Genomic DNA, 9,320 nt, shown 5'->3' with positions numbered 1-9,320 from the left:
TGTTTGCTTACAACATTGTTGAGACAAATCGAATCTTCCTATTGACAGTTTGATTTTTCCAATTTTTTTTGTTATATTCGATGCAAATCAGCAAAAACATCAAAGAACATAGTCTAACATTTATTTAGAAAAAAACAGAACAAGAAATTGAACATCATGCATAGGTAAGGTACATGAAGACCATAGCAAAACAACACACAAACAAAGCTTTGATGATCCTTAACTCTCTAATGCATTCGATGGAATTTTCTTCACAACGAGCAATTGCATCTTCCATCTCTTCAAGTCTACTCTTATGTCGTTTCAGCATTGTCTCAGAAGCTCATACTGATTTTTGAAACTCGGAATTGTCCACTAGCAGCACATCAAACAGATCCTGAAAGTCTTCAATTTCCTCAACAACTGACTTATCAGTCCATTTGAACAAGTGAGTTTTGTCCTTCATCATTAACATCAACAAACAGTTAGATTGGAGCGACGACAAGGTTATATGAATACAGACTAACCATCTCAGATCCCATCGGACAACAATGGAACAATCTTCCCGGATTTTTGACAGTTGTTGAAGTGAAAAGATGCACTGCCTTGCCGCAATTGCATCTTAACAGCTGCCATGTGATGTTCCCACAGCTCGAAAATAGAAATCCCCTTATTTGTCCTGATCACTAAGCTCCAGAAACCACCATCATCATCCCAGTCAACCAACTCCTTAAGTGAGAGACTAGTATCGCACTGAAGCCCGGTAACTGCGTGGAACTCAAGCAATGAAAATCGGAGAGGTCTTCTCGCAAAGACAAACCAGAGCTCATGATCTTTGTAAGTCAACAGCTCCCTACACAAGAAGCCGTGTATCACTCTCGCCGAGAATCCCAAACCATTATCGAACAGCTTAAAAATCTGAGCAAAAACAGGATCTTTCTTCACTGTCTCCAACTCCTTTGGCAACCACTCCATCAATCTTTTGAAATAGCGTACCATCTTGCAGTTGTTATTGATCTGATGCACTTGGGTCTCTTCACCCGGCTTAAACAACCGCTTTGGTAACTCCTCAGACATACCTACAATCACAGAAAAGAAGTTTATAATCAGAGCACAAACAAAGAAAGAAGAAGATTTGACAAAAAACCAAACCTTTGAATCGGAAAACAACAAAAACGAATCTATTTGTCAATTTTCCCTCTTTCAAAAAAGGACCAAAATCGAAGATAAGAAACTAAAATCAAAACACCCAAACAATAACATCCATGAATTGCGTAATGTATAAGCAGATTAATCAACACATTCAAGTAATTTATATTAAGAAATAAGAGAAATCGGATTTAAATGATGAGAAACTTTAAGAAATCTACGGTTAAGAGAATCAAAACAAGTAATCGCAAACTCACCTTCTTAGAAACATGAGATGTTGATGAAATTGATGGTGGAAGAAGAAGAAGAGCGTCTGGAGATGGCTTCCTAGGCGATGGGTTGCTAGGCGCTGGCTTGCTAGGCACTGGCTTGCTAAGATGGGTGGCTAGGCGCTGTCTTGCTCGCAGATGGATCTCCATGCTCAGCTTGGACGGTTGAATCCCCACGGGAATTTTTAAGCTCAGACTGCACTCCCTCAAATTTTTCATCCATCTTTTTCTCTAGCCTCTCTTCCATCGCTGCAAAACCTTGCTGAAACAACTACGTCACAAAAGTCTTCATATCTTCATCAAAGGGCGTCTGTTGTGGTCTAGTATGTAGGACCTTATGCTTCCTTTTTTTCCATTCCACGATCAGGGAGCCTCTTCTTTCCCTTTGTATCTTTCGCCCTTATGGTTGCTGATCCTTTTGGAGTTTGAAACTCCTCATCGCTCCCACTTGCTTCATTGCTCCCAGCTGCTTCATCGCTCCCACCTTCACCATCCTTGTCGTTAGGCTCTTCATCACTCCCACCTTCTCCCTCATGCGTAGCTACTTTCTCCTTCTCACCTTCTTTGTTATCAACCCCAAAAGAAAAGACCGGTGTCTCTTCGTACTCCCAATTATGACCACTGAAGTCAAACTGCTTCATTATCATCTGCATGAGAAGCTTGACTCTATCATCCTCCACCTCATCTCGTCTGCTAAATTGAAGACTTTCACACACTGTATAATTCCCTGTCCACGAGATGTATGGATATATGTCATCCTACACAAGAAAGGTGAAAAGAGTCAATCATTAATACAAACATTTGTTTGTTTTACTACTTGTTAAAATAAATATTTACCTTGGGTGTTAAGATGTTCTCCAACTTGTTGAGCTCCTCGTACGAAATCTTTGCAGCTCCCATCCAGTTTACACATCTAGGACCGTTCTTAAAACTTTTGTTCAGTTTTCTTCCACAGAGCTTTCCAAGCTTTGGTATTGCTTCCATAGCCCATATCTGAAGACCGTAGGTGAAGCCATCTAACACGTAACTCTTTGGATTCTCCTTCAGTTTATCTCGTTTTTCAGCTATTGACTCGCATAGAAGGTCAAAAGAAGCAACTCCCCAAGGGTAGTTTCGAACCTGCTCAAGATCCATCACCAACTTCACGTACTTGATGGGGATAGGTGCCTTCTCATCTCTCCCGCAAACCATACAAACAATGATGCAAAGATACACCAGCCTGATTCGATCAGCATTACTCCACTTCTTAACAGCTGCCCTGTGATGTTCCCACAGCTCGAAAATAGAAATCCCCTTATTTGTCCTGATCACTAAGCTCCAGAAACCACCATCATCATCCCAGTCAACCAACTCCTTAAGTGAGAGACTAGTATCGCACTGAAGCCCGGTAACTGCGTGGAACTCAAGCAATGAAAATCGGAGAGGTCTTCTCGCAAAGACAAACCAGAGCTCATGATCTTTGTAAGTCAACAGCTCCCTACACAAGAAGCCGTGTATCACTCTCGCCGAGAATCCCAAACCATTATCGAACAGCTTAAAAATCTGAGCAAAAACAGGATCTTTCTTCACTGTCTCCAACTCCTTTGGCAACCACTCCATCAATCTTTTGAAATAGCGTACCATCTTGCAGTTGTTATTGATCTGATGCACTTCGGTCTCTTCACCCGGCTTAAACAACCGCTTTGGTAACTCCTCAGACATACCTACAATCACAGAAAAGAAGTTTATAATCAGAGCACAAACAAAGAAAGAAGAAGATTTGACAAAAAACCAAACCTTTGAATCGGAAAACAACAAAAACGAATCTATTTGTCAATTTTCCCTCTTTCAAAAAAGGACCAAAATCGAAGATAAGAAACTAAAATCAAAACACCCAAACAATAACATCCATGAATTGCGTAATGTATAAGGAGATTAATCAACCCATTCAAGTAATTTAGATTAAGAAATAAGAGAAATCGGATTTAAGTGATGAGAAACTTTAAGAAATCTAGGGTTAAGAGAATCAAAACAAGTAATCGCAAACTCACCTTCTTAGAAACGTGAGATGTTGATGAAATTGATGGTGGAAGAAGAAGAAGAGCGTCCGACGATGTCGTAGAGTAAGAACAAATCTCCAATTCTTCAGGCTGATAACAAAGAGAAAGACGAAAATAACTAGATTAGAGATGAAAAATGAAAGTTAAAGAGTGAAGAAACGATTTGGCTTTGTTCTTACCCAAAATCGCCATTGGAGGAGCTTCAAGCTTTCGGCGGAGAAGATGAGAGAGGTTCGTTAATCTCTAGGGTAAATCGACTTTTGTTTCTACTTTTTTATTGTTTTTCCTTTATTTTTACTTTCTGTTTTTACTTTTTGTTTTTTTGTTTTTTTAAAAGTGGTTAAATATATTTCGAAATATTAATATTAATTATATAAATCTTAACTATGCTAATTTGAGGGCAATATGGTATTTAAAAAATTATAAATCCTACTTACCTAAAGAATTTTCAAAAAGTCCTATTCTGACAAATCGAAGTATAAAATGTCTTTATTTTCCAATTTTCTCATATTGGTATCTTATTTTTCAGTTATGTGTTTTCCTAAATCGATTTTACAAAATAGAAAGATGCGAGGATAGTTGAGAGAGAAAGGACACAATCAAAGCCTTATAGACAGGGAACGTGCGTCTGATGGGATCATTTAGGAAATAGTTGAGAGAGAAAGGACACAATCAACTGGCAGTATTAGTCTTTGGTCAAAAGTGAGACAGTTCGTGGGAAGATCTCAAATGGCAACAAATTCTGAATTATTTCTACAAACATTCCTTGTGGTAAGATACAACAGGATCCAGTAAACAAATCTTATTAACCAATCCTGTTTTTATTGCTAAACTAAATACAGACAGGAGGACGGCCAATTTTTGAAAAAAAAAAAATATAGTTGAAGTTTAGATGTTTCCTAAAAAATATGTAAATGATTAGCTTGATCTCGTTTTACACAAGTGAGCACTTCTATGTATATGTGCATAGCCCAAGAAGTGTTCTCGTGGGTTTAAAATTCTTGATGATTTTGGGTGATATGATTATTATTCCTAAGTCTATGAGTAGTGGTGTGTACTTGCGGTGTTCGGTTAATAAGTTGCTAAATTTCAGTTTTATTGCTTAAACGATTATTATTTATAAATAGTTTTAAACATCGTTGTAAATCTTATACTTCACATTGCACACTGTATTACTTGTTCAGAGACTATGATTCTAGTTGTGTTTGAATAATATGACTAAAGTGTTTCTGACCTCAATAATTTTTTTTAATATGTTTAGTGGAGACAGGTTCGTATGTGTCGCCAGACTGCATAGTCCATGCTTATAATTTTAAAAACAGACAGAAAACAACTTAGACCAACTCATTTTCGTTTTGGCTTTTTCGTTCTTTAAATCACGCGTTTATGTTTATGTTATGAGTTGGTCTTGATAATGGGCACGTCGACATCTTTGTTTGCTCACTAATGATGTGTACGATTGGTCTACAAGACGGGTTTCTGTGTCTATAAAAGAAGTATCGATATGGAATCATCGTGGAGAAGGAGAACTAACAAATCATATCAACTTCGTATAACTAACCTGCTTTTGGCACGATTTATGGATAGATGAACTTAATAAATAAATCCACTCTCTTAATATGATGAAGAACTGAAAAACATTTCACATCTGCAAGTTGGCAAAGAATAGTATCAGGATATTCAGATCAGAGATTAACATATGTTGTTTGTTTGTTCTACTTGGAAAGACATAATCATATGACAAGACCTTATGGCTGGGGCATAAATCAATGTTATCCATATGCTTCTTTTGTGACCTATATAGCTAACTGATTCATATACCATGTGACAATAACAACAAGGATGGAATTATTGGAGAACTTTTTTTTTCAACATTATGGGAGAACTTTAACATGATTTTATACGGATGATTGCAGTTTTTTTCTCATGCTTAATGATTTCTTTTGTTGGCCATCCATAACTATTTTTCTTCTAGCCCCGTTCATCTTCGGCGCAAGAGCGCTCGATCAGTGCTTATTTAAAAAAAAATTAATTTAATCTAAAATTCGATTGAACAAATTAAAAGCTAATATATTCTCTGAGGATAAAATCAAAATAACATTTAAAAAAAAAAATCTATTAACGCCTCTTCTACGTGCAGTTGTAAGATACCTTTTCATCATCTACATTTGTAAAACCACTTTACATTCCTTTAATTTTTCTAATTTAAGTCGGTTTTGAAAAATTATGATAGATAATTTAGTGAAATAATGTTAACGGTTTGAAAATTATTGTGTTTATGTAATTTTTTTTTTTTTAAAAAGTAGGGATTGAAAATAAATATTTTATGTGAAAGAAAATTTTGATTAAACCTTTTTTCTTTTTTGGAACGCTAAGATTCCAAACGTGTTTTTAAGTTTATAACTTAAATAAGTGTTTTTAGGTTTAATCACATCTTATTTAAGTTATAAACTTTTAAAACGTGACGTCAGAAAATAAAGAAAGGTTCAAACGTGTGACTGAGCAGATATAAAGGCCAAAACTTTTTTGTTAATTAAAAAAAAAAAGGGAAATAAAAGAGAAAATCGAGGGGCACCTCGTCAGTAACGCGGTTTGGGTAGACCCTACTAGACACGCAAACGCCACCACAGCGAGAAAACTTCACAACACCAATTCTCCCCCACTCGACTCTGTCTCTATCTGCTTACCAAAAGATTTTGCATAGTCTCTCTTTTGTCTGAAAGAAGCTGGTGGTGTTGTGGTAGGGAAGAGAGGTTGCTAGATAGTTCCAATATACGGGTCTTGCTATCAGATTTAGGAAACTTCCGTTACACTTTTTTGTTTGTTTGTTAGTTATAAATACATCTTTCTTATAGGAAATATAGGTTCTGATTTATCCCACAAGAGGTTTTTGTAAATGGTTGAAGCTCTCTGTGAATTTCGACGGCTCTTGTTGAATTCGTGGTGGGTATGTCGCACAAGAGGGAGTTTGAAGCTGGGAAAGCTCGGGTTGAAGGTGGCTCAACCCCGGAGGATAAGCGTAGAAGATTCAAAAGGTACTACCCCTTTTTCTCATCTTCTTAGGCTGTGCCTGTAATAATAAATATCTGTTTTGATTCAATCGATTGGATATGCTATGGATGATATAAGCCAGCATGATTTAGAGTCTAAAAAGTTTTGATCTTTTATTATCCCATGGCTGTGAACAAGAACATATTTCGTTCAAGACAAACTAAAGATCTATGTGTACGATATGTAACCATGGATTCTTTAGGCTGATTACATGTGAATGGTTTGGGAGGAGACTAGTTGTTGTGTTTGTGGATTGAAAGTGACAGTTAGGTTTGGTTTTGACTAAACAAAGAGTGGCACTTTTCTAGGGAGATAAACTGGATTGGAACACAAAAGTCTTCAACTCCTCACACTGCTAGCACTATATCATGTCTACTATGAACTCTCATATATGTTTTTTTTTTTTAAATCCAAAAATGTAGTGTGGTTCAGGAGGTAATGAGATTGCAAACCGTCAAGCATTTTCTCGAACCCGTTTTGGAGCCCTTAATCCGTAAAGTGGTACGTTTCGTGTTAGTAATCTATCTAACAAGTAATTGTTTTAGCTATATATTACTCCCTCCGTTCAAATTATATGATGTTCTAAAAGGTTTATGTTCTTCCAAAATAATAAGATGTTTCAAAGTTTTAAGGTTAACTTTAACTTTATTGGAAACTGTTCACCCAATTAGATTGTACCGTCTTTTTTTATAATTGGTTGAATGATCTTAAAACTATATCTTTAAAGGTGATTTTCTAAAGGAATGTAAGTTTTTTAAATCTTCGTGCACTAAGCCAGAACATCATATATTATGAAACGGAGGAAGTATATATAAATATTCATTGGAACAGGTTAAAGAAGAAGTTGAATTGGCTCTTGCAAAGCATCTAACAGGCATCAAATGGTAAACCTGCCTTCTCAAATTAAACATTAGATTTTTTTTTTTATCTGGCTGTTCTCTAATAAACAACTTTCTTCCCACTCAGGATTTGTGAGAAAGATATTCATCCTTTGGAATCAAGGAACCTACAGCTGAAGTTCTTGAACAATCTATCGCTTCCTGTGTTTACTTCAGCTCGGATAGAAGGAGATGAAGGCCAAGCCATAAGTATTGGACTAATTGATCCTTCAACTGGTCAAATTGTCTCCTCAGGTCCGGCATCATCTGCAAAGCTCGAGATTTGTGTTGTTGAGGGTGATTTTGAGAGTCATAGCGGTTGGACAGCTGAGGATTTCAGGAACAACATTGTAAAAGAGAGAGAAGGAAAGAAACCTCTGCTCAGTGGGAATGTATTTGTGGTTCTTAGTGATGGCATCGGTGTTATGGATGAAGTTTCACTTACCGATAACTCTAGCTGGACTAGGAGCAGGAGGTTCAGACTAGGGGTGCGAATGGTGGATCAATTTGAGTTTGTCAAGGTTAGAGAGGCAATCACTGAGTCCTTCGTTGTAAGGGATCACCGAGGAGAATGTAAGTATTGCTTTCTTAGTTTTCCTTCTCTCAAAATATGTATCATTGAGCAAACTTTATTGAGTATCTTCTTGCTCTTTCTTGTAGTGTATAGAAAGCATCATCCTCCTTCTCTGTTCGATGAGGTATGGAGATTGGAAAAGATAGGGAAAGATGGAGCCTTCCACAAACGACTCAACTATTCAAATATAAACACTGTCAAGGATTTTCTAACACATTTCCATCTAAACTCTCCAAAACTCCGGCAAGTAAGATTTGTCTTCCTTCCTCTAAACGGTTATGTAACTAAGGCTATAGACCTAATGATGAAGACTAATGTTCTTGCAGATTCTCGGTAATGGTATGTCTTCAAAGATGTGGGAAATTACTCTGGACCATGCTCGATCCTGTGTTCTTGATAATAGCGTCCATGTGTACCAGCCTCATGGATTTCACAAGGAAACTGCTGTTGTCTTCAATGTAGTAGCTCAAGTTCTTGGACTGCTTGTGGATTTTCAGTATGTTCCTGCTGAGAAGTTATCCGAGACTGAAAAGGTACTGAGATTCCTCTCTCTCTCTCTCTCTCTCTCTCTCTCTCTCTCTACAGATCTTCATAAGCTTTGATTGTTTCTGATTCAGGCTCAAGCTGAGGAGATGGTTATTGCTGCATTGAGTCATATAAATGAAGTAATCTCGTATGACGATGTGTCTTCCATGATGAGGAACTTTCTCAATGTCCCGTCTTCTCAAACCAGTGTTGGCATTGATTACTCCGGTTTGAGTTTAACTAGCATGGACGGTTATGGTTTTGTGCCAAACCTTCACAACACAGCAGAAGGTAGTGGCCATGTAGACATGGAAGTTACTCCACAAGGTTTATACGACGACTACAGTCTCTGGAACTGCTCTCAGATTCTTGGCTTAGAAGAACCTCAATCTGATTTGCAGAGTGCGCTTGACGGGTTCATCATGTCAGAGAAGAATGTTGTGGTCGGCAAGGCACATAGCAGAAGGTGGACAAAGCTTTTCAGTGTCTCGAAGTGGCTCTCTGTATTCAAGAATGTTACAGTTAGGAAAAGTCTGAAGTGAGTGAGTTAGTTACAAAGCAAAAAGGAAACGACTCGCCCTGGACGGATTCGTGTGTATATACAGCTTTGTGAATCTCGGGTTTATGGTCGTCCAGAGGCGTTCCAAAGTGTTTCTTATGTTTGCTCTTTACATCTTTGTGTTGAAGAAACTAGCGGGGTTGGCCTGGTGGTGTTGAGAGAGCTACGGCCTCAATACGCACCCGGGTTCGAACCGCTGGCCAGGCAATTGGGGTATCTAATTCCCCATAGTACCAAATGGTCCGCCTCGCGCCGAGGGGTTGGCCCCTGGGGGTGGAAATCCCTCCAGGTTAATCC

The 9,320-nt window shown here is 37.8% G+C and overlaps 2 protein-coding genes across 2 annotated transcripts in view; one reads left to right on the top strand and one right to left on the bottom strand.

The window, feature by feature from the left end:
- Positions 1–3,692, bottom strand: part of LOC106334427 — a 4,666-nt gene extending 974 nt beyond the window's left edge. The window contains exons 1-4 of the mRNA XM_013772709.1: positions 3,616–3,692; positions 3,428–3,526; positions 2,235–3,100; positions 2,127–2,155 (exon numbers count right to left, since the gene is read on the bottom strand). Of these exons, the coding sequence (XP_013628163.1) occupies positions 2,127–2,155; positions 2,235–3,098 (893 nt within the window). The 5' untranslated portion in view covers positions 3,099–3,100; positions 3,428–3,526; positions 3,616–3,692. The remainder of the gene's footprint in view (positions 1–2,126; positions 2,156–2,234; positions 3,101–3,427; positions 3,527–3,615) is intronic.
- A 2,356-nt stretch (positions 3,693–6,048) lies between these two features.
- Positions 6,049–9,320, top strand: LOC106335598 (calmodulin-binding protein 60 A). Its single transcript, XM_013774164.1, has 7 exons — positions 6,049–6,471; positions 6,910–6,988; positions 7,319–7,371; positions 7,454–7,938; positions 8,026–8,186; positions 8,266–8,472; positions 8,557–9,320. The coding sequence occupies exons 1-7, from the start codon at positions 6,386–6,388 to the stop codon at positions 9,004–9,006; spliced, it is 1,521 nt and encodes a 506-aa protein (XP_013629618.1). The 5' UTR covers positions 6,049–6,385; the 3' UTR covers positions 9,007–9,320.

This window comes from Brassica oleracea, chromosome C3 (assembly GCF_000695525.1).
Source record: "Brassica oleracea var. oleracea cultivar TO1000 chromosome C3, BOL, whole genome shotgun sequence".
In the NCBI taxonomy this organism is placed as follows: domain Eukaryota; kingdom Viridiplantae; phylum Streptophyta; class Magnoliopsida; order Brassicales; family Brassicaceae; genus Brassica; species Brassica oleracea.
This window is presented reverse-complemented; position numbering and strand designations above follow the sequence as displayed.